The sequence below is a fragment of the Xenopus tropicalis genome, chromosome 10, assembly GCF_000004195.4.
Source record: "Xenopus tropicalis strain Nigerian chromosome 10, UCB_Xtro_10.0, whole genome shotgun sequence".
Lineage (NCBI taxonomy): Eukaryota > Metazoa > Chordata > Amphibia > Anura > Pipidae > Xenopus > Xenopus tropicalis.
Window position 1 is genome coordinate 45,884,630 of NC_030686.2, and position 26,394 is coordinate 45,911,023.

At 44.2% G+C, this 26,394-nt stretch overlaps 1 protein-coding gene across 3 annotated transcripts in view; it reads right to left on the reverse strand.

Moving 5' to 3' along the window:
- The window catches only part of septin9 (septin 9), a 103,795-nt gene extending 78,365 nt beyond the window's left edge, over positions 1 to 25,430 (reverse strand). Inside the window, exons 1-2 of one of the 3 annotated variants that reach the window (XM_031894339.1) lie at positions 25,334 to 25,430; positions 11,120 to 11,179 (exon numbers count right to left, since the gene is read on the reverse strand). In XM_031894339.1, the coding sequence (XP_031750199.1) occupies positions 11,120 to 11,179; positions 25,334 to 25,355 (82 nt within the window). In that variant the 5' untranslated portion in view covers positions 25,356 to 25,430. Of the gene's footprint in view, positions 1 to 1,076; positions 1,179 to 3,949; positions 4,050 to 11,119; positions 11,180 to 25,333 lie in introns of those variants that run through there. The other 2 variants (XM_004918430.4, XM_031894341.1) reach the window with 2 other exon arrangements.
- Positions 25,431 to 26,394: the final 964 nt, after the last annotated feature.

Consider the following 26,394-nt stretch of genomic DNA (forward strand, 5'->3'; position numbering starts at 1 on the left):
CTGATAGCCTCCAAAGTAGATGAAGTAAAGGTGAAACAGTGCATGAGTCTGGAAGACGCAGGCTGCTTCTAGTACAGATGCAAGGAGAACTTCTATGGGATTAGCCCATTAGGCATAGTCATACACTAGAGCAGTGATCCCCAACCAGTTGCTCAGGGCCAACCCCTTGGATGTTGCTCCCAGTCTGAATTGGAGGCAAAGTTGGGTTGCATAAAAAACAGTTGTACTGCCAAACAAAGCCTCCTGTAGGCTGCCAGTCCACCTTGGGTGAGCAATATCATGCTAATGGGGCCGAACAATCGCATTGCCATGAATGGGATAGGAAAACCTTGTTTCGTACAATAACATCAGTGAACGTATAGCCAGCTTTACTTTGGCGACCTCGCCAAATGAGCAAATCGTACCGTGTATGGACACCTTTACTCTCAAAACAACAATGCCTTTCAGTAAATGCCTATTTCTTGCCAAAAAACTAATCACACAAAAGTGGAAAGACCCCCCCTACCACCTACACATACCCAATGGCTCCTGGAAATTAACTACTTGTGTAAAATAGAAAACCCGATATACAAATCTTGAGGGTCTAACAAAAAAGCCCAAAAAGCTTAGGCAAACGGATAGAAATCTTTACGTAAATGTATCTCCTTGCTCTCCTGAGATGGTACAATTGTCACTGATTGGTAACCTGCCTTGAGAAATGTGAATATTATTTGCCGTATGATCAGAAGATGCCTTTATCATTGATCTATATGCTTGTATATAAGGATTGTTGTGTCTCTATGCTGTCTCTGTTCAAATCTTTTAAATAAAAGAAGTTAAAAAAAAGAAACTTGCCTTGTTTTATGAGTGGGATTCTGGATACAGGCTGAGAATTCATACAAGCAAAACCACTGACCCCCAACCCCATGTGCTGCCTCCATCCCCAGCAAATAGCCATTAGTCCCTTTGCATATACATGTATGAAAACTAGATATCCTGAGCACCATTTCAGTGTGGCTGCAAAGCAAAACAGTATGAATCTAATTCATTTCTTCAGAGACTAATCTACAATCAACAACACAGCACAAATGACTTACCAAGCTTGATGACTGCGTGATGGTAATCTTGCCCATGACCTGAGGCTTTAGCAAGCTTGATAAGTCTGCTCTCAGATCTAGGTCAGATATTTCCAACAACAATATCCCTTCAGCATCCTCCTAAGGTTTCCAGGTTATTAATTGGATAGAAAACAGTTCACCTTACATGTTGTACAGTATGTATCCAAGGCTGCCACCTGCTGGTAACTGTGTACACTACAGGTCCGTCACAAAGTCTATGAAACTGAAAATAATACTTGATGGTTTAGAGCTGAGTTACAATGGCCTGGGTGGGTAAGGGTCATTTTATTAAATGAGATGTAGGGCAGGGGTTATATGGAGAATTCTTGTGACAGGAGGAGCTGGCAGGATTACCCTCACAATCCAGTATATTATAGATAGCAGCTAGGGAGGAATCAGACAATGGGATGTTGAAGAAAGGGCAAGATGAACTGGGGCAAAGGGATTGGGGAGTAGTCAGGGTGGGCACTGGCTTATAGGCTCACATGGGTTTATCTGAAGGAAGGGCTGCCATAGAATGCATATATATATCCTGCTGGCCCCTCTCGGGGAGTGGGTTAATGATTTATCACTGGGGTGTGAATCACTCTCTCTGTTTCGTCATCTCAGCGCTGACAAGGAACAAAGGCACATTCAGCCCAACAGTAAAACTCCTAACCTGGCAGCGAAAACTAATCTCAGGCCTTAAGATAGAAAGTACAGAACAAATATGTTACCAATACTTATATCTTCCATATCAACTGACCCTCTCCCTTATGGTTGTCACACTGACGAAGAGAGACCCTCTATTATGTGTATGTGACACTGTCAGACTGAGGGAGCCCCTCTATTATGTGTATGTGACACTGTCACACTGAGGGAGCCCCTCTATTATGTGTATGTGACACTGTCACACTGAGGGAGCCCCTCTATTATGTGTATGTGACACTGTCACACTGACGAAGAGAGACCCTCAATTATGTGTATGTGACACTGTCACACTGAGGGACCCCTCTATTATGTGTATGTGACACTGTCACACAGAGGGAGCCCCCCTATTTTGTGTGACACTCCTGCGTGTGTGTGACAGTCAGGCATAATGAGTGAGTGCTGTAGCAGGATGGGTGTCTCTCCCCCTCTCAGTGAGCAATGTGCTGACAGACAGTTCTTGGTTTTGTGACCACATCCTCCTGGTGACGACTGGGTCTTACACATGGTGCGCTCTAACGGCCCCATTCCATCTTATCAGGCTGTCACGAGAACTTTATTCACCCATCCACAGTGACGCTATTAACTCCTTGGCTGCTGGCCTTATCACTTTTTTGAAATAACACTCCTGCACGGCCACAAAGAGTCCCATAAAGAGGCATATGCCAGACTGGTGCCCTGCCAGCTCTCCGTGGCCCTTCCTTTGCTGTTAGGTGGCCCCAGATATTATGTTATATGGAAGATAAGTAAGCAGTATATATTATGTACAGCTGGGGGTTAAACATGCACCAATTAACACAATATATACTGCAGTATTTCTTCTCTGCTATGTTTGTGGCCCCCCTGAGAAGCAGAGTGACCCTCGCGCCTTTGTGTTCCAATCCCACCATAGTCTGTCATTCCCTACTGGATCCTCGCAGCCTTCCTCATCTTGCACTTCCGTGTTCCTGACACTTTAACCCTCCATCTTCCACACATAATGACTGCCCCTCTGCCCCAGAGTCCCCCCATTCTCCTTAATATGACAGCAATAACAAAGAAGGCAGAAGGCGGCATCTGAATGACGCCGCATATGACAGTTCCGCTAACGTACTATTCGGGTCTCCGAGTCCGTCTGCTCACGTGGCAGCCACAATCTGAATCTCCCACTATAGAAACCCCTCAGCCGCCGGAAAGAAGCAAAGGAACAATAGTGCTAAGCCATGAGCAGGGGTTTAACCCTATTTTAGGGTCAAAAAATGCAATACAGAGAGTACCACTGTAAGTGTGTATAGTAAGGCAGTAAACAGTGGAGCAGTGAGTATAGTAATGCAAGTAATAATAACATATAAATAAAAGTAATATCTATCAGGAAACTCATAGCATCTGCTCTCCGTGTTGCCCTTTAACAGATAGCCTGGGGCACAAACAGAGGATCTTTTGCCCTGGGATGAAGCCTTGGGTAACAGAAGGGGAGTGCTGCTCAGTTCCATGGAAGTGCTCTGCTGAGCACAGAGTCACCCTGCAGCGTGTTCACTTCTCATGCCAACTTGTGGCTGGCAAAGCTATGGGGGTATCCGATCGGTAGCCCTGCCATTGTTGTTGCCACACTACAAATCCCAGCATGCACTGCAATTGCTTTTGGACTACAGATCTCAGTATCTCTTGTATCAGTATCCCCTGTAATCCAACAGTAACTATGAGTAGGAGAGTATTACTAAACCCAGCAACAGGGAGTCTGACCAGTGGGAGTGCAAGGAGTTAAATGGCCTGCTAAATAAAATATTTTTTTTTAAAGTCAAAAGATTAGAGTTTGCAATGGAATTGCTGAACAACTAAGGTTAACTGTTTTTTGGTTTTTTTTGCAATTAAAAAGTTTGCCTATTCTGAAGAGCTTGCAATCTATCTGCTGTACAGGTAGAAAGAAATAAAAAGGAGGTATGAAGTTACCCAAAGGTGAAATAAAAGGAGGCTGATAGAGCCCATAGAGGAAGCAAGGCCAGCTCTAAGGAATGATAGAGATGGGCTGCACCGGTGGCAGTGAATGGGATTAGAAAACAGACTGGCACAGGATCCACTCATGGTACCCGCAGCCGGCATGCCTCACCAGGGGGCTTACCAAGGAAAGAGTGCACAGACAGACAGAGTGGGGCATACAGGATGAACTTTGAAGTTATCTTCCCTACCTGAAATGCGCTCCTTGTCCATCACTCCCCCAGCATCGGTTTATCCGCAGCCCGGCCTCTCTCCCCTTGTTTGGGAGGCGGAACCTTCTCTGCCCAACTCTTTCCACTCCCCCTTCCCACTTCCAGTTTGCTAGCACTCACTTTTTCCTTCTTTCACTCCCTCTCTCCCCTCAGTGACTCTCTCATTCTCTCCCCCCACCTCCCTCCTGAGCACCACAAACTTCTGCCTTTGTCTCTCTCTAACTTCTCTCTCTGCTTCTATCAAAGCCCCTCTCCTTCTCTCTCTTTCTCCCCAGCCATACGGCTACTTGTGCATTTCCTTCCCCCTCCTCCCTCGCCTTTCATTCCCTCATTTCCTCCCATGTTGCTCCTATTTAGGGTTCCCCCTCTCTCCTATTCTTCTTAATGTGCTTTCACTTTCTTAATCCTCACAGTAAAGGTGGTCCTACAGGGGCAGATGTAGCGGCCAATTCGGGTCCTTTAGACCAATTTGGCAGTTTATCTGCCCGTGTATGGGCACCCCCGATGGGCCTGCCTGCCTGAGATCTGGCCTGAAATTGGGCAGATCTTGATTGGGCAGGATGGATTTTCCATCAGATCGGGGACTACATCGGCTTATTGCCCCTATGGCCGAATGATGGAATTAGCCCAATATCACACACCTTTAGGTGGGCATATTGGGAAAACATCCACTTGCTGGGTGACCTAGCCAAACAAGGGAATCTTCCTGTTTATGGCCACATTAATACTCTCTCCATATCTGTTCTACTGCTTCCATTCTCCCTCTGCCTTCTTGCATCTCACTAGGGGGCCCCAAGATAAAATATTGTAGGAACGGGCCACGTTCAGGCACAGATATATAATGTTTAAATTAGAGATGCACCAAATCCAAGATTCGGTTTGGTATTCAGACAGGATCTGGCCTTTTTAAGCAGGGTTTGGATTCGGACAATTTGGTTCGGTATTTGCCCAAATCCCTTACCATGGATTTGGAGGTTGGGCCGAACCCAAAATACTGGGTTGGTGCATCCCTAGTTGAAAGACAGTGGTCTGGTCATTGGGGGTTATAGGTGTTTGAATTAAGTTGCCTTTGCTGTGCCTCTCCAAAATAAAACCAACCAGGCCCGGACTGGCAATGTGTTTGCAGTGGCAGATGCAGACTGAACTGATTTCTGTGCAGCCATACATAAAGCATATGAAACTCCAACCATGTGGTGCTCCCAGTCTTAACCCCACCACATATGGTTGTGTTTTCCCCCTAAACCTTCCTCTTTATTGTCTATTTAAGCACCCCGTGGCCGCTATCCTTCTCCTTGTCATTCTGTCCATGGCTAGCCACCAGTCCCAACCACAGTATATACCATAAGCCCCAGGCCTACACCTCACCCAACATTAAATTAGAGCTCCGGATAATGATAATGTGCAGGGTAAAACAACTGAGATTTTAGGGGTTAAAAGCCAAGGCCGTTGCTCTCATCTTCTGATACCCCCTTTAACCAAAAATAGCCTGGGGTGGGGAGAGATTCTCTATTTACTGCTGCCTGTGTGTGTGAGTGGAGGGGGATGACCCAACAAAACAGAGCCTAATTATATGTTTTTTATCATATGACAAGCAGAAGAGAATATGTTTCGATAGAACAAATCCACCAGTGTCCCCAATAACATGGCACCTTCCCATTGCACCCCCTGCATCTCAGATGATGTGTATCTCCAAACTAGATTGCAAGCTCTGTGCGGCACGTCACCTCCGTATTACAAGAGCTACACATGGGTGCAAGTTTTGCCCCAGCCAAAGGCCAAACACTGGAGTTCCCTAATTAATTTTCCAGGGCATTACTGTACACCATCCCAGCTACACTTAATTGCATCCTCTTCCCTCTTATTGGTTCAGCTCCACTCCCCAGTGCAGGAAGCTCTGCCTAATCTGGTCCCTGGTAGGGAGGATATGACTTGCCCATAAACAACCCAGCATTATAAATCCATGCAGTGATTCTGCCTGCCCTAGCAGCGAGGAGTTAAACAGCTGCACCCCTCCTTTATCTTGCCTAGCACACCTCAACTGACCTCCGAGCATTCCTTAAGGGGGTCAGGCACAGACTAGCCCTCTTTCACCACCTCTCCTCCTTTTGTAGTTTCATATGCACAGTAACAGTAACAGTATCTCTCTTTCAACACTCCGCTCTCTTCAATTACAGAGAACCTCCCCCTGGTCCCTTCCCACTCATTGCCCATCTACCTGTCACTGGATGTTGTCCAGCTCACAGCTGTTATCCTTACTGCCCCCCCAAAATGCCTGGGATTCCTCCTTCTTCATGCCAGAGAAAGCTTTGCTCTTTAACTATGAGATTCTGTAGTATGATGTAGAGGGTGATATTCTGAGACAATTTGCAACTGGTCTTCATTTTTTATTATTTATTGTTTTTTTTTAGTTATTTCACTTTTAGTTCAGCAGTTCTACAGTTTGGAGTTTCAGTAGCTATCTAGTTGCTAGGGTCCAAATTACCTTAGCAATTTGACTAAGGGAATGGTAAATGAATAGGAGAGGACCTGAAAAGAAACACAAATTATAAAGAGTAACAATAACAATAAAACTGTAGCCTGACCGAGCTTTTGGCTGCTGGGGTCAGTGGCAAATAGATCAAAAACTATAAGAAATAAATAATGAAGACCGATTTAAAAGCTGTTTGGATAGGCCATTCTATAGAGCCCCCTTGCCTGTAGCAGATCGGCAATTTTTTTTTTTTTTTTTAAATAACCCTCCCTTGTCCTAAAACGTGCCTTCAAACTTTCCTCTCTTTTCACTCTGCGGTGGCCGCCATGTTGGAATTTCACTCGCGGCTCTCCCAGCATCGTCCCTGCACAACCAAAATACACCCCGCTAGCCTCAGATGAGATGTTGCTATTAGGTTTTTGTTCCCCTCTGTGGTTGCTTTCTATTCTGACTCTTTCCAAGTTATCCTTCATCCAATCCCCAGTTACCAAGGTCAGTGACCCTAGCAACCAGTGAACAGCTTTCATTCCAAACTGGAGATCGAAAAAGTCAAATAATTAAAACTTCTCCTTTAATCCCTCACTCCTGAGTTCTTTCCCCTTTCTCCACATCTAACCTCCTATGATTTCCCATTCACTCCGCCTCGCTACTCCCCTCTGTAATTGACTCCAATTCACTTGCTTAGCTCCGCTTCCATTTTTTTCTCTCTCCCCACAGTTGTTTTTATGATCCTGACGCCTGCAATTACAAAGCTATGGTCAAACTTAAATCCAAAAATGGCTTTCAATTCAAGCATGCTAAAAGAGAAAAAAAAGGGATTAAATATATAAAACCCCAGCTACTTTTATTAACTAGTTCTAACACCCCGGGGTCATTAATACTGCCCCCAGATCTTCGTCTATAACGTTACATTAAGGGCTCTCCCTTCCCCCCTTAAACTTGGTTCTGCATCCCAAAATCGCTATACAGTCTGCCAAAGTGTAATACATTGTTCCAGTTAGAGATCCTGTCGTACCTGTTAGCAATTATGCTGTTCCACCGCTAAATCCTTGGCCGGAGTGCCGGGATTACATCGGGCCCTAGCTATTTAACCCCTCGCTTGCCCCGACTGCTGGGCCTCTGCGCTAGGCGGCAATGAGCCCTGACTGTAAGTGGATTCCTAAAAGCCACAGTGGAACCTTATCACTTTGCTCAATGAGTGTAGCACCTTCCTGGATAAAGAAACCATCAGAAACAAGCAATTTAACCCAAAACAAACAGCTGCACGGTGCTGTGCCCAAGCCAAAGATGATGCTCAAACTGCTTGTAAATCCGGTGAAGCCCCAATGGGCTCCTGGCTGCTAAATCTATAGTGTCTGGGTTAAAGCGACCACATAATTGCATAGTTGTTCTTGTTATGAGCAACAACATATAAATAACAGCACTGTAGATTAACCTCAGGGGGGTGCACTGCTACTGGGCCTGGATCTCTCCAGTCTAATATGGCTTCTCACTGGATCAGTTTGAACACCATTTTTATTAGGCGAATTACGCAGGCAATTCTGGAAAGAGCTCAGTACAGAACATATAAATAGTATTGCTGCCATCCAGTGTCATATTCGCATCAACAGCTCTCATGGAGCAGTGCCTAGGGCAGTATGTTTGGGAGAGGTGGGACGCCAGACGCTGGCACTGCTACAGCACTAAGTCTAACTGGCCTGTCTTAATGATGTGCTAGTTGGGGGACAGGATAGAGGATGATTATGTGATGCCCCCAGCTTACCCCTCCTGAAAAGAGCATTGCCATTAATTCCTCTTTTATGGACTTTGCACCCTGTCCCACATAGATATTTCCCTGCCACCCACCCCCAGAGACTATAGGCAAAATCCTGTGGCAGTTCGATAGTCCACTGAAATTCAGCCATGGTGCCAAAGGATAAGGACTGTGATGCACCGGGTACACATGCCATGTATGCCATCCCACCGGCAATTTACATTCTAGCCGTGGGATGGCATTTCAGGGAGATTAGTCGCCTGCGACAAGGGAGATTTGTTGCGCAGTGACTACTCTCCCCGTGTGTCACAGCGCTAAGGGCAAGCCCACTTTGGATGAATCCTGGCTCCATTTGCATTAGCCCTCTAAGGCAGCCAAACACTATGTAACCCTGTACAGTATCTGGCTGATGGGTCCTCAGCCAAATGTATGGATACTATGCAAGGGGCCACTCAATTGCTCTGTTTATTTGGGCCCATAGCCATAGCTGTAGCTGCTCTTCATTCCTTAATTTGCCAATTATGCATCATCTGCTGGCAGTTATGGTGAATCTGTAGATTAGATTTTCATATACAGTTAACACACGGACACGTACAATACATATGTCCCAATATGCATACAATATTATGGGTAAGTGTATGGCCATCTTTAGTCACCTTCCTTACAAGCCTAAGTGCCCACCACCACACAGAGCTTGTCCATAGACTGTTCTCTTTCCTATGGTCAATCAAGGCAAAGGAGACTAGTGTTGAATGAAAAGCCTGTTGAATATGGTCTATAGAGGTTTACCCACTTCTTTTTCTGTCAAACTGCTGCCCCTGGTTTACTGACATCAAAACAATTGAAAAACCCCTTTCTGCCCTTTCAGGACCTGTTATCCAGAATGCTCGGGACCTGGGGTTTTCCGGATAAGGATCACCATACCTTAAGTCTACAAAAATCATTTGAACCTTAATTAAATCCAAAAGGATTGTTTTGCCTCCAATAAAGATTAATGATACAGGTATAGATTCTGTTATCAGAGACATTTTATCCAGAAAGCTCAAAATTATGAGAAGGCCATCTCCCATAAACTCCATTTTAATCAAATAATTCACTTTCGGAAAAGTGATTTCCATTGTGAAGGAAATTTGAATTATTTGATTTAAATAGAGTCTATGGGAAACAGTCTTTAATTCGGAAAGGGCAACTGTTTCCAGATAAGGGATCCCCATACCTGTATTCCCCTGTGTGGCCATGGGAAAGAGAGCAACTGTGAAGAGGAAGTGGAAGTAAAATAAATCAGTACTTTGTATCCCAACCCCTCATGGAAATGACCCAGGTTTCATCTAAACTTGAATTGACTTTAGATCTTCTTATCTGCTGTCGTTCAGGCTTCAGTAATATTAGTAACACAACAGAAGCCCTAAGGGTGAAAACTGGGCTACTAGTAGCAGCTACTTGTCATGGCTACAGAAATTGACAATGCTGATCATTTACTGATAACTGTTTCTATGTGTGTTTAGCAGAGGCAATTCTCAGTATTGTCTATGGCAGGAGAATTTCTGGCATTTAGTAGCCGTGACAAGTAGATGCTACTAAGTAGCTCTGTGTGTCTTCGCCCCAATAACAAAAAGAGGAGAGAGTAGTGGAATAAAATGTGCTATGGAAGGGGGGGGGAGAGTGAGAGAACGTGGAAAGAGAAAGGGGGAGGTAAAAAGTGGTAAAGAGTTCATGTGTGAGAGACAGAGGGAATGAGAGTTACACTTGGCAGCATGAAAGGGGCTGATTTAACAGGAAAATACTGCGGCGGGGGGAGAGGGAAGTTCTACCCTGAAAGTAAAATAAGATACAGGAAGCCCATATGTACATTTGTGTGTGTGTGGAATTCAGCAGAACATCATCCTGGTTGTTCCTAAGACACCCTGTAGCGAGTTGAGCCTGATATTTAAGAGATAATGGGGGGCAGCGAGTTACCCTAGTAGTTTAACACTAGCACCCCCAGTTCTGTATGGCCCCGCAGGCACCCAGAGAGACTCACTTACTTGGGCTGAGTTACCCTAGTAGTTTAACACTAGCACCCCCAGTTCTGTATGGCCCCGCAGGCACCCAGAGAGACTCACTTACTTGGGCTGAGTTACCCTAGTAGTTTAACACTAGCACCCCCAGTTCTGTATGGCCCCGCAGGCACCCAGAGAGACTCACTTACTTGGGCTGAGTTACCCTAGTAGTTTAACACTAGCACCCCCAGTTCTGTACGGCCCCGCAGGCACCCAGAGAGACTCACTTACTTGGGCTGAGTTACCCTAGTAGTTTAACACTAGCACCCCCAGTTCTGTATGGCCCCGCAGGCACCCAGAGAGACTCACTTACTTGGGCTGAGTTACCCTAGTAGTTTAACACTAGCACCCCCAGTTCTGTATGGCCCCGCAGGCACCCAGAGAGACTCACTTACTTGGGCTGAGTTACCCTAGTAGTTTAACACTAGCACCCCCAGTTCTGTATGGCCCCGCAGGCACCCAGAGAGACTCACTTACTTGGGCTGAGTTACCCTAGTAGTTTAACACTAGCACCCCCAGTTCTGTACGGCCCCGCAGGCACCCAGAGAGACTCACTTACTTGGGCTGAGTTACCCTAGTAGTTTAACACTAGCACCCCCAGTTCTGTATGGCCCTGCAGGCACCCAGAGAGACTCACTTACTTGGGCTGAGTTACCCTAGTAGTTTAACACTAGCACCCCCAGTTCTGTATGGCCCCGCAGGCACCCAGAGAGACTCACTTACTTGGGCTGAGTTACCCTAGTAGTTTAACACTAGCACCCCCAGTTCTGTATGGCCCCGCAGGCACCCAGAGAGACTCACTTACTTGGGCTGAGTTACCCTAGTAGTTTAACACTAGCACCCCCAGTTCTGTATGGCCCCGCAGGCACCCAGAGAGACTCACTTACTTGGGCTGGTCACATCGCTGCTCAGTTTCCTCAGTCTCCCGCTGGTAGTACGTGTCACACCTGGGGAAACACACACAGGGGAGAAGGTTATCAAAATGCTGCATTGTGGGTAGGAAAAAAAGGCTGCACTTTGCACTCGCTTCATAGATGAGCTTGTTTCAAGCATGTGATCCAACTCATCCACTCACACCAGAACGGTCGCTACACGTGTTTCAGGATGCACCAAAGGGGCGGTTCACCTTTATGATAACATATGTTATAGAATTCCTAGCAACTTTTCAACTGGTCTCCTTTTTTTTATTTATTCATGTTTTTGAATTATTATCGCTTCAATTGTATTGTTATTGCTACTTCTGATTACTTATCTTCCAGTTCAGTCTCTCTCCTATTCATAGTCCAGTCTCTTATTCAAACCACTCCCTGGTTGCTAGGGCATTTTGGCCCCTAGCAACAGATACCTCCTGAAATTCCAAACTGGAGAGCTGCTGAACAAAAAAGCGAAGTAATTCAAAAACATCAGTAAATAAAAAGTGAAGACCAACTGCAAATATCAAGCTCTACATCAGGTAATTTTTAGGGGAACAACCCCTTTAATGTCATATATATTGAAATAGAAAAAAGATAATTCGTTACTGCCACTACTGCAGAGCAGAGGAATTCTCTTTTTGTAATTTTTACAGGGAATTGTCACTTCGCCCCTCTGATAAATAAGCCCCAGAGTGACAAGATAAATTGTGTTCGACGGAGGCGCCAATAAAGAGCACTAATCTTTTATCAAGATATGGGAACTGGGGAGATGGCTGTAAATCTGTCACTGTCAGAGCCAGCAGCTGAGGAAGGAAATACAGAAGATTAAGGGCTCGGCTCTCTGAAGGGCGATATTTCCTCATCTTTAAATGGTCATTTTACTTTCTAATGATTCACTAAGGCATTGTTTCTATCCAGTAATGTTTTCCAGCCATATCTAACAGTAATAACACCTTTTATTATTGTACCTGTGGGTAAAAACAATGCATTGTGGGTACCCATACGTACAATTAATGTTATTATGATTAGCCATTTCAAATTGCACAGATAGAGTCAGACTGGGTGTCGTAGAGAACCTGACACCCCAGGCCCAGCCTAAAAGTGCCCATACATGAACCGATATTATCATATGAAATAACGTTTTGTATGATATTAGTGTGTATATGGTGGGTTGACGAGGCAACTATTGCCAAAAGCCTTGGATATTGATCGTCTCGTCAGTCAGCCAGTGTGGCGCCCGAACATTGGCAGGAGGTTAATGCTGATTTGTATAAAATAAAAAATAACACTGATTGGGTTCCCAGAGTGCACTCTATTGCTGATTTGTAAACCCTGCAGGGTGTGAGCCTCTACTCTGGAAGATGAACCCATACACTGCCTAAAACAAGGATAGGACTTTATCAACCATTTTTTAAGTGACTTTCGTCTGATAGAGGTAGAATTTAGTGTTGTGTGGGTCAAGAAAAACTCCCTAACCCTACCGCTCCCAACCTGAACCCTACCCGACCATGCTTCTCCCCTTTGTTTATAGATCTGTGCCCAATCTGCCCCGCAAAGGATGTCACAAAAGAGGCGGGGCAGGGGTGCTCCTATAAATCCGGAAGTGTAAGGTTGCCACCCGCAAATGGTGTGCCGAGGTTGGCCCAAACCTGCCCGACCCACTGGGAAACCTGCAGGTATCCCACACATCACTTGGAGAATTCTATTGTTTCTATCAGCTCCTAACATTATTGCAGTGGACGAAAAATCTTTTCCACAACCAATGGTTGCAGGACAGATCGTTAATGTAACGTGTACGGCCACCTTACCTGCAATTATTACATACAGATATTGCCAAATGGTATAGGATTATATAAACTGCCTACTATGGAAATAAGGATGGGCTGATGGGATATATTCTAGGCAGGGATCCACTCTGATAGGCCTGTCCCACCCTGCATAGACATAAAGGAGAATAGGAAGAGAAAGCTGTATTTTTTAAAATTCTATTTATACCAATAGAAGGAAAATATCACTTTTTGGAGATTGCTGCATCTACCTTATCCCTACAGGACTATACCACTGCCGTAGGCCAGTCTTTCCATAGTAAGCAGTCGTCTAACTACCCCTTTATTAGTTCTTCCTTAGCAAACTCCCTTTTAGCTGCACACTGCCGCGATCTTGTGATAGTCAAGTTAATAATACAGGGCTTTGTGGGGCTGCTGTTTGTTATCTACTGATCGGTGCCAAGCCGTTTAAGGCCAGTTAACTTCAAAAAGGGGTGAAACAGAAACAATCAGGCGTTTGTATAACCCGTGGGCATTCATCTATTCAGAAGAACAACTCCCATCATTCTCTGCCATCTGGAGCCATTATTAGCCCCATGCAAGTGATGTGCTGGGTACAGTAGTGGGAGTGAATGTGAAGCCTCAAGGTCTCACAAAGCTGAAACTGTCAGGTTTCAATTACTCATCATTTATTATAATTATCCTTTTATTTATATAGCACAGTAAGCCTGTGGGGAAGAAGGATAAAAGGATTATTTCCAAAATTCCCTCTAATGTCTTGCAGACTGTGTGCGCATTTTTGTTTTTGCTTTCATTTTTTAACTTGCAGCAGAGGGTTCAAAGTTATTGCCTATTGGTGTTAGTATGGGCAACTGCCTGTTACACCTTCTATTTAGTGCCTATGTTAGTAAATAAGCACTTGTATACACAGAAGTCCAAGACTGCAGCGGCCATTTTCAAATGCTCCAGGCACAAGTGCAAGAGCAGTTAGGTGTGCAAAATTGTGCCCCTCAACAAATACACATATAGGGGCACTCTACATCTAGGGCATAGGGGCACTCTACATCTAGGGCATAGGGCCCAAGGGCATAGGGGCACTCTACATCTAATGCATAGGGGCACTCTACATCTAGGGCATAGGGCCCAAGGGCATAGGGGCACTCTACATCTAATGCATAGGGGCACTCTACATCTAGGGCATAGGGCCCAAGGGCATAGGGGCACTCTACATCTAGGGCATAGGGCCCAAGGGCATAGGGGCACTCTACATCTAGGGCATAGGGCCCAAGGGCATAGGGGTACTCTACATCTAGGGCATAGGGCCCAAGGGCATAGGGGTACTCTACATCTAGGGCATAGGGCCCAAGGCATAGGGGCACTCTACATCTAGGGCATAGGGGCACTCTACATCTAGGGTACAGGGGCACTCTACATCTAGGGCATAGGGCCCAAGGGCATAGGGGCACTCTACATCTAGGGTACAGGGGCACTCTACATCTAGGGCATAGGGCCCAAGGGCATAGGGGCACTCTACATCTAGGGCATAGGGCCCAAGGCATAGGGGCACTCTACATCTAGGGCATAGGGCCCAAGGGCACTCTACATCTAGGGCATAGGGGCACTCTACAGCTCATATGCAGAGGGAAGCACAGGTGGGCACAGAGGATCCCTGCCCTTACTATGGGTGTTCCCTAACTTAGGGGGCCTGTTGGAGACTCTGGTGGTACAAATGTTTTTTATGCCTCCAAAACTTGCCCCCAAGTCAGGAATTCAAAAATAACTACCTGCTTTGAGGCCACTGGGAGCAACATCCAAGGGGTTGGTGAGTAACATGTTCCCCCTGAGCCACTAGTTCACAGGGGTTCACTGCCCTAGTATTTGGGGGCACCTATGTAACTAGCACGTCATGAATACACTGCTGCCAAATGTTTCTTGGTACTCAATTAAGGGTTGCCACCTTTGCCAGGTCTTAAACTCGGATAAAGGGACGTGCATAATGACGTCAGCGCTGTGTGTTCATGGCATCATCACGTAAACCGCCGATGTCATCATGCGATGTCATCACATGATGACGTTGAGTTGCACTTGATGACATCAGGGGTGGGGTCATTGCGTCCATCAGACGCAATTATGATGGTTTCTGCACGGTTTTTACCAATGGCAGCCTGTCATCAACTGACTTGCCCCTGTAAATGCTAGGTGTAATGCAGTGATCGGTGTTCCCACTAAGCTGTGTGCTAGTGTATGCACACATGGAATCACACTAGGGTTGCCACCTGTCCGGTTTAGACCCCGGTTTGTTATAGTCTATTTTATTAGATATAAGTATATGCGGTAATGCATCTGCACAGAATGTGAGGATCAGCTTTAGATCTTTGCTACCTAGGCTTAGCTCCTAGGTGTACCATTCAAAACAATCCTTTCCTGAATTTGAGCATTTATGTCACTATGTGGAGTGCTGCTCCACCTTGTGGATAGTTGGTGAATTTTATTTTCATTGGTTTCTTATGGGTCTCTTTGCACAACATACAATTTTCTTGTAATTTGACATACAGAGGTTTAAAGGGGTGGTTCACCTTTAAGTTAATTTTTATTATGTTATACAATGCCCTATTCCTAGCAACTGGTCTTCATTATTGGTTTTGTCTTCAAAATTGGTCTTATTTATTTTGTATAGTTTTTTTAATTGTTTGCCATCCATGTCTTCCCCTTTCCAGCTTTGAGATGTTGGTCCCTGACCCCAGAGTACAAAAAACTATTGCTCTGTGTGGCTATATTTGTATTGTTATTGTTACTTTCTACTCCTTTTTCTTCCTATTGAGTCCTGCTCCTATTCATATTCCAATCTCTCATTCATATCAGTGCCCGTGACTAGGGCAAATAAGACCTAGCAACCAGATAGTTGTTGAAATACCAAAGTGGAGAAGCTAAATAACTTGAAAAAATGAAGACCAATTGCAAACTGTCTTAAAATATCAATGTCTGTAAAAAAAAAGTTAATGCAAAGGTGAAACAATAAAGAAAGCAGATTCAGCTACATTTGGGGGGCCCAGGAGTTAGATACCTCCCAGTTAGGGAACTGCCGGATGAGCTAAGTCAATATAAGTCACTGATACATGACATCTGCCCGATTAAAAATTTTAATGACACTTGTAGAATCTGTCACCACCAATCACCCCATTCTGGTTGTCCCCAAAGTTGCTCAGCCCCCCACTTGGTACTTTGTCAGCTCTTTGGTTCTGCTCCTCTCTGGCGGCTGTAAAGCTTTGCAGGATGGATCTACTTTCCATTCCCCCCCCCAGGGCTCTGTGATGGAAAGCCTCCTAGGCAAGGAGAGCAATAAGTGGATGTAAGCCTGTTTTTTATTGTATATCATGGCAGTTACAAGACTTGCGGTTTAGTCACTATGAGATACAATGGGAATGTTCTTTATGCCGCATACAGACCTGCCATGAAATGTGAGCCAGAAATATGCTGTAAATATTGATTTTTTTCGCTACGACAAGCTGCGACCTGCATCCGGGGGAAGAGCAAGTCATTTAAACTCATTCAAAGTCTTTAAAGAAAGTTTTAATAAATCAAAAAAGGTCTTGAAATAACAATGGCACACACCATTTCCCCTTCTGGCCCATCATCGTCATCTCTAGGAAAGGTGAATGGATTTCTTCTAAATGGACAGCAATGTTCCCTCTTAATTGTTTTTGGCTGGGTGCGCCAAAATGATTTTGTATGTTAACACCTGTGCTCGCTTTTAACAACTTGGATGTGGATGGGTCAGAATAAGTGCAATATTAGGTGGTGACTTACTTAAATACATAGTGATACAATTTTGAAATTGGTTTTCATTTTTTATTTTTTTGTGTTGAGTTATTTAGCTTTTTGTCCAGTAGCACAGTTGCTAGGGTCCTGTTTACCTTAGTTACCAGGCAGTGGTTTGAAAGAGAAATTGGAATATAAAAAGGAGAGGGACTGAATAAAAAGACAGGTACAGGTATCAGATCCCTTATCCGGAAACCCATTATCCAGAAAGTTCAGAATTACAGAAAGGCCATCTAACATAGACTCCATTTTAATCAAATAATTCATTTTTAAAAATGATTTCCTTTTTCTTTGTAATAATAAAACAGTACCTGTACTTGATCCCAACTAAGATATAATTACCCCTTATTGGGGCAGAACAGCCCTATTGGGTTTATTTAATGGTTAAATGATTCCCTTTTCTCTGTAATAATAAAACAGTACCTGTACTTGATCCCAACTAAGATATAATTACCCCTTATTGGGGCAGAACAGCCCTATTGGGTTTATTTCATGGTTAAATGATTCCCTTTTCTCTGTAATAATAAAACAGTACCTGTACTTGATCCCAACTAAGATATAATTACCCCTTATTGGGGCAGAACAGTTCTATTGGGTTTATTTAATGGTTAAATGATTCCCTTTTCTCTGTAATAATAAAACAGTACCTGTACTTGATCCCAACTAAGATATAATTACTCCTTATTGGGGCAGAACAGCCCTATTGGGTTTATTTAATGGTTAAATGATTCCCTTTTCTCTGTAATAATAAAACAGTACCTGTACTTGATCCCAACTAAGATATAATTACCCCTTATTGGGGGCAGAACAGCCCTATTGGGTTTATTTAATGGTTAAATGTTTCCCTTTTCTCTGTAATAATAAAACAGTACCTGTACTTGATCCCAACTAAGATATAATTACCCCTTATTGGGGGCAGAACAGCCCTATTGGGTTTATTTCATGGTTAAATGATTCCCTTTTCTCTGTAATAATAAAACAGTACCTGTACTTGATCCCAACTAAGATATAATTAATTCTTATTGGAGGCAAAACAATCAGTTTGGGTTTAATTAATCTTTAAATAATTTTTTTAGTAGACTTAAGATATGAGATCCGAATTACAGAAAGACCCCTTATCTGGAAAACCCTAGGTCCCAAGCATTCTGGATAATGGGTCCCATACCTGTTATACAAAATAACAATAACAAGAAAATTGTAGCCTCACAAAGCAATAGTTTTTGGCTTTCTGGGGTCAGTGACTCCCTACATTGAAAGCTGAAAAAAATGTAGAAGGCAAATAATTCAAAAACTATAAAAATAATGAGGTACTAGTTGTAGAGTTGCTAGGAATAGGACATTCTGTAACATACTAAAAGATAATGTAAAGGTGAATCCCCCGTTTAATTGAAACCCTCATTTACACTTCTTTAACCCTTCTGTATTCTAAATTACATATGTCAATTAGGATTAGTACTCAGCCGAATCTGAAAATAGTGAATTCAGTGCATCCCTTAATAATGCTGGAAATGTGGGAACCAAACTGCATTTTGAGTAAAAAAAAATATGGCTTTTATGTTTAATCTCTGCATTTACTTTATAAATAGGCGATTGTACTGCTGCCTGGAGAGAATGCGGGGGGATATGCTTGTCTACAGGGGGGAAGACAAACTGAAATAACAGAATGCTTTATGGCTTTATAATGGAGCTCATATAAGCTGCTGTCACTGAGTGTAATAACCCCGGTATTATTCCAGTCTCAGGGTTGTATAACTGCCGAGAGAGCTATGGAAAGCCTGGGTCTGACTGTTCCAATGAATGCAGCACATATGATCTGCACAAAGGCTTCCGTGGGATAAACAGGGAAAGAAAACAAGTGGATTACAAAACAGAGTCTGGCTCTGCAATAACCCATCTGCCACGAGGAGGCCAAATATGGGCAAAGAGTAGGAAGTTTGGAAACACGAGGGCATTAAATCTCATACATACACTAAATATATATATATAGGAGATGTTCCAGCCCACAACCATATACACAGGTCCTTGCATGTTTATAATCCTCTAAACCTTTAACTACAGCTGATAAATGGTGTGGGTTTATTATAAGTGTGCCAGCTTGCATCCGATTCTTTTGCACATGAGTTTACTTTTCTCGTAAAAATTCTGTTCGTTTGCTCTTGTCAGGCCTGTAACTCTGTAAGCTTTGTAATAAAATAGTCCCTGCTCATCCCTGGGGAGGTATACTAACAGTGAGTTAGGGTGGCCATACACTGTGTGATCCGCTCGTTGGCAAGCCTATGGTGGGCGATATCAGGATAATTCCATTGTATGGCCCTAGGGCCAAATTATTAGATTAAAAGAGTGGGTATACATGGGCCGTTGGACCTAGGACTGCATCAACGAGTGGATGTGGTCCCCGATCCGATGGGAAAATCTGCCCTATTGAGATCTTGCCAATTTAAGGCCAGATATTAAGCAAGTAGGTCCATCCAGGGTGCCCATACACGGGCAGATAAGCTGCTGAATCGGACTGAAGGAACCAAACCGGCAGCTGAAATCTGCTCATGTATGGCCTCCTTTAGGCAAGAACTGCCATAAAGCAATACCACATTGCTCTAGTTCTATTGAATGCATTCAGGGGCAAGCAGTGTCGGACTGGCCCACCAGGGAAGAAAGAGGATAAATAGATGGAAGAATGGATGCTAGCATGTAAATAAAAGTGATTAAGTGAATAAAGGAGACTAGGAGAAAAATTCTTTGAAAAGCAGGCCTAGGGTCTAAGGTTTTCTGGTGGCCCCCTTGGTTCCCAGTCTGACACTGGGGACAAGTAAAAAAAAATAAAAATAAAATTCTGCCAGGTAATGTTATAGAGAAATCCCTACCGCTTAAAGGGGAGCTGTTACAATGTGTTACATTAGCTGCTGGCATTTATCAGTTACAGCCGTTTCAGCCCCTATCGAGCCCTCTCATTGGCTTGAATCTTTACTAAACTGCTGCAGAACAACTGTTACAATTAGAAACATCTAAGCAACGAGTGTATCAAATGAAGAGTTGGTATATAGGCCGTGAGAGACATGAGAAAGGGGAAAAGGCAGATTTTATTTTACACTAACAACTTGGCTCATTCCCCCAGGGATTATTAAAGTTATGTATAAAGGTAATTGCAATTAAAATAGACATCATGTGAAAATTAAGAATGTACCAGTGCATTATACTCCTCTAAATATAGAATGATTGTGCTTTAAAAGATTGTGTTTCAGACTGATTTATTGAGAAATTCCCCCAAAGCCCCACTAGTCCCGCCCACCTGTGCCACTTCCTGCTGGCTCATTTCCCAGGCTGTGCAAGAGCCCTGTAGGATAGGAACCAATCAGCAGCTAGGCTGACCTGATAGGGAACTGAAGCCTGTCTTTGCTTATGTAACTGCAGGGCTGTGATTGGCTGTTCCCCTCCTACTGTGCTTCTGGCAGGGACCATTAGGACACACCCACCCCTCATTTGAAACAGGGCCAGGGACCTGAGAAGATCCCTAGGGTTAGGGTTTTTTCCGTTTATCCTATATGTCTCCATAAAGAAATATTTATTTATCCCTCTGCGTTCTCCAGTTCTGATTTTGAAGAGAATTTATGTGTAACAGCCAGCCACTTCTTTCATAGCAATTACATTTACACATAATGTTAAAACCCACTGAAAATACTTCATGTATATCATGATGATGATCAATTCCCTGTTTGTCAGAAAATTTTAGTTAAGAAATATGGGTTTTTAAGGAACATGTCAATGCAACCTCTTTATAAAAAAAAAAAAATATTAAAATCCTATTTTCTGGAAAAAAAAGACCAGGCTGTGTTGAATTTAGGGGCCCAAACAACCCCCATAACTGCTGAAAGGTTCCTGCTAATGAATGCCCGGCCATGAATGCTCTGTGCCACACTTAAGGTCAAGCAATGACACTTTGTAGACACCGCAGCCCCTAATGTTCTCAGTAGAAATAGAGAAAGACGTCTTGGCCCATGATCTCTCATTGCAATTCATGCCCGAGGGGGGTTTGTCACAGGGTCACGCAGAGTTGACAAGGGCGCCCTGTCTGCGTGTCACACATTTGGCATGTTTCCGTGCAGATAACCACACATACCGGCGCGTCGGCCCCTCCATTCCCTGTCACTTGTCACTGCGCCGCTAGGCAGGATGGATGGAGAGAACACTGCACCTTCACAGAACTTCAGATTCCAATGTGTTTGTTTAATGCAAGGAGACCAAGTCACACTGAGGCCAAACACACTTTGATAATAGATAATTAAATGCATCTGTAGCTCAGGGGCCTGCAGCAAAGCCATCAGTGTTTTATTGTACAATTATATTGCTCTATGGAAATGGACATTTTAATGAGTACATGTATAATCATTTTCCTTTTGCATTTCTCTGGCGTCTATGATGATAGTGTGTAATACAGGCCTTTAGGCCTACACTGTTTTCAGCCAGCCACAAACTTACTTATCAACTTCCATAGCCCTCCTAATCTGTTACGGTTATACACTGGTATAACCCTGGTCACCCTGCTATAGTTCCAGGGGTACCCAGGGCACAAATAAGCACTCACCCCAAATCCCCCCCTAACTGGCCTTCAGGCTGGGCCCCCTTAGCCCATAACAAGGTTACAGATATATAGAAACATTGGGGTAACAGTCACCCCGCTATAGTTCCAGGGGTACCCAGGGCACAAATAAGCACTCGCCCCAAATCCCCCCCTAACTGGCCTTCAGGCTGGGCCCCCTTAGCCCATAACAAGGTTACAGATATATAGAAACATTGGGGTAACAGTCACCCCGCTATAGTTCCAGGGGTACCCAGGGCACAAATAAGCACTCACCCCAAATCCCCCCCTAACTGGCCTTCAGGCTGGGCCCCCTTAGTCCATAACAAGGTTACAGATATATAGAAACATTGGGGTAACAGTCACCCCGCTATAGTTCCAGGGGTACCCAGGGCACAAATAAGCACTCACCCCAAATCCCCCCCTAACTGGCCTTCAGGCTGGGCCCCCTTAGCCCATAACAAGGTTACAGATATATAGAAACATTGGGGTAACAGTCACCCCGCTATAGTTCCAGGGGTACCCAGGGCACAAATAAGCACTCACCCCAAATCCCCCCCTAACTGGCCTTCAGGCTGGGCCCCCTTAGCCCATAACAAGGTTACAGATATATAGAAACATTGGGGTAACAGTCACCCCGCTATAGTTCCAGGGGTACCCAGGGCACAAATAAGCACTCACCCCAAATCCCCCCTAACTGGCCTTCAGGCTGGGCCCCTTAGCCCATAACAAGGTTACAGATATATAGAAACATTGGGGTAAGTCACCCCGCTATAGTTCCAGGGGTACCCAGGGCACAAATAAGCACTCACCCCAAATCCCCCCCTAACTGCCTTCAGGCTGGGCCCCCTTAGCCCATAACAAGGTTACAGATATATAGAAAACATTGGGGTAACAGTCACCCTGCTATAGTTCCAGGGTACCCAGGGCACAAATAAGCACTCACCCAAATCCCCCCCCTAACTGGCCTTCAGGCTGGGCCCCCTTAGCCCAACAAGGTTACAGATATATAGAAACATTGGGGTACAGTCACCCTGCTATAGTTCCAGGGGTACCCAGGGCACAAATAAGCACTCACCCCAAATCCCCCCCTAAATGGCCTTCAGGCTGGGCCCCCTTAGCCCATAACAAGGTTACAGATATATAGAAACATTGGGGTAACAGTCACCCTGCTATAGTTCCAGGGGTACCCAGGGAAGACAGTAAGCAGTTATTAACAGGGTATAACATATGAGATATGCATAGGAGTGATAGGTTACCCAGGGTGATGACATGAAGAGGGTTTCTGGTTTAATTTGCACTCTCAATAATCTACAACACCAAAGGAATTTTCCATGAGCGGAATCAGTGCTATGCCTCCACCCTAAAGCATTATAGTATCTCTCAGTACATGGGAGCAGGATATATAAGAGGTAAGCTCCCACTATCCACTTGAGCAGAGGAGCATTAAGTTCACGGTCCCATAAAACCCTGACACAGAGGAGGTATTGCCGCAGGCTCTATAGTCAGAACGTTTTTCTTTTAGTGCATTGTGTCATTCCAACGTGCCGGCTCTTGCCTGCCTTGCCGACGGAGGGATAACGGCGATAGCTTCAGCAAAGGAAGGATTAGGGGTGAGTGCCAGGGGAGCCAAGAAAAGCTAAAGCGCCTGCCTGTAAATCAACAAAAACATAGATTGTCCTATGCAGTTTCTTGCCTTCCTGCTGGGAATGCAGAGACCTTAAGTGACCTCAGTTCTTGGTTCATACTAGCAATCTTGAAGCCGTAGTTGAACTACAGATCCCACCCTGCAGCTCATTGCAGACAGCAGTGTGCTGGGAACTATTGTAGCTATGGCTATGTAGCTATAGCTGTTATGTATGGCCTTTGTATTTAGTTTATAATGGACCTTTCTATACACTATATAACATCTCACTTACAGTACAGTATATAACATTTTGCAGCACAGGTACAAATGTGTATTTGCGGTGACACAGCCAATCCCATATAGAGCCCAGACCTGTTCCTGGAAGTCCTTGTTGCTTCCTGAATGTCAGTTCTGTTGAGCAAACAGCCGCTTACTCTGATGCAATGCTCCGGGTTGCCAGAGACAATACGCTGTATAGATTGTGTCCTTTCCAACACACACTACACGCCACCTACACACCCCACGGCTCTGTGTGCACAGCTGCTCAAGGTACATGCACGACACTTCCGTCTGTGCCACGCTCTGGCAGGGTGCTCCATGTTGTATTGGATCAGCCCAAGGTATGGCACACACTTTTTTGGCTATTAGTTGACCTTAAGGAAGCCACCTTTGACCTTCGTAACCTCACTGTGTGTCTAGATTTAGTCAAGAGTTCTTTCTCATTGTCAAAATCAAGATGGCCTGTTGCATGTTGTGGGTCAGAGGTCCCCAACCTTTTTTTAACCCATGAGAAGCATTTAAATATAAAAAAAAGTTTGGGAGCAACTCAAGCATGAAATAAGTTTCTAGGGGGTAACCAATAAAGGTGGCCATACACATTACATTTATGACCTATACTGGGATGGCAAGAACGTTTGTACCCTTCACTGATGTTCAGGGCTGAATCGTCAGATATGGAGGTAGAGACAATAGGTATTCTACCCTTATCTGACGATTAAGCCCTAACTGGTGATCCCCAACCAGTGGCTCAGGGGCAACATGTTGCTCCCCAACCCCTTGGATGTTGCTCTCAGTGCCCCAAACCAGGGAGTTATTTTTGAATTCCTGACTTGGGGGCAAGTTTTGGTTGAATAAAAACAAGATTTCCTACCAAATAAAGCCCCTGTAAGCTGATAGGGTGCATAGAGGCTGCCTAATAGCCAATCACAGCCAATTTGGCTCCTCCATGAACCTTTATGGTGCTTGTGTTGCTCCCCAAGTCTTTTTACATTTGACTGTGGCTCACAAGTAAGAAAGGTTGGGGACCCCTGCCCTAAACGCTAGGGGGCCCCCAGGGCACACTGACTTACAGTATAAGCACAAAACCTTGCTCCCAAAGTTTAGCATGTTACATCACTGCATAATAACATCAGAATGTCTTAGGTTATACTATAAACATTTGTGAGACGAAGGAAATCAACCCCCACACACACTTTCCCTGGTTATACAGATCTAATATTTCTTCCAGGAATGGGTGTTGGTCTATTATATTCATAGGCTAATGTTACTGCTCAAATTATTGCTAAACTACAACTACAAAATTCCACCTGCCAGCAAAGATGGCATAAGGATATTGCAATGCATTGTGCATTTTTACCACTCTAGCTGCTGCTGCTGAACTACAACTCCCACAATCCCCTTCACTACAGGCACAAATGACTTTTTACCTGCAGGTCATTCAACCTAATGTACACATAATTATATTTAAATAGCGATAGCAGACCCTATTACTTCTATTATATCTTTATGAAAAATGTTTCATTCTCAAAGCTTGGAGGAGCCTTAGAATGATTTTGCTGTGAGGCCCAGTAGCTATAAGTTACAGTATGACTTTGGCTATGTGGACAATGGACTGTCGGCCTACAGGGCTGACCCGTAACATCCCACACTGGCACCTGCTAGCCCATTAAAATCAGGGTGGCCTCCAACACTATCCCAAGAATGTATACAGATAAATACCCTATAGAAGATAAGCACCCTTTACATTACTGTGTGTATTATAGATTGCAAACTGCTCTTTCCCAGAGTCAGGGTGTACAAAGTTAATATATACTGGCGTTAAGGTTGCCACCTTTTTTAGAAAAAAATACCGGCCTTCCTACATTTTTGCCCTTTTTACCTATTAATAACATAGGCATTAAGTATAATTTTTAGCGGCCAGGCCAGTAAAATACCGGCCATGTGGCAACCCTAACTGGTGCGCAAGATTAATATATATACTGTGCATAGAGCAAACACTGTCAGTAGCATGAAAGACACCAATAGAATAAATGCTTATTTACCAGTATCCCGGCTTTTCCCAGCGCATATAAAGCAAAGCCAACAAGAGGGAAGATGGATGTGCAGGGGCTGTCAGTGCTTACCTGGATAAGAAGACTTTCTCATGGCCCCTGGGACTTGTGCAGCTCCCAACGCCAAGATCCTGTGGGGATTAGTGACCTCCCCAGAGAGACAAATCTAGAATGGGAGGGTTGGGGAGAGAAGCACACTCACACACACTTCCAGTACACTCCCATCTGCGGGAACACACCTTTTGTGAACTTCTGCACAGTTATGGAATGCACCAAGGCAGCACTTAAAGAGGGGCTTGGTTTGCACCCCCATCTCCTTTTTTTTTTTGTTAAACCACCAAGGCTACCTGGCACTGCAGGGGTTAACATTTGACAGTAACAAATCCGAAACAGAAATGGATTGTGAAAGATGCAACAATGAAGCTTGTGTTCTCATATTAAGAGCTGTGTATAATCAATGGCATAATATTCTAGTTCAAAGATTCTAGGTCCCCAGATTCTCTGCTGGTTTTAAAACCACTCTCCGTTGGACATCTGTGTAACTGTATAGACCGGGCAATCTAGATGTTAAGGTGGCCATACAATATTTAGTTGGATAAGTCTGACAGGGAATGCTGGGAACTGTAGTGTGGATGACTCTATCAATAGTTAATTACGAGCCCTGTGTATTGAGCAATTTTCTCTCACCTGATGGAGAAGCCCTTATTTGGTCCTTTTTGTTCCCATAAACTTGGCCGGTTTGTATGCCAGGAACATTTCACTTCCTTTATTGTACTTATTTACCTTTTGCCACCTCTGCCCGTAGGTCATGGAATGAATCCACTCCCCTTTCTGACAAGCTGAACATCCAAAGGGCATCCTGCCGTGGGAAGGGTTGGGTTAACCTCTGCAATACTGATCCTTAGATGATAACATGTTACACTGCAAAGAGTGTTTTGTTTCATTTTATGGGTAAAGCCTTCTTTATGTACCCACTCATTTAACCCCTTTGTGCCATAGAGACAGTGACAATAAAGGGTTACACATATGGCAGCAATATATATAAAGAATAATGTACGGTTAATATTAGGAGTAACCTGCCTATGATTTGTCAAAGTCATAATTTTTGGTCTTAAAACGATAATTGCAGCATG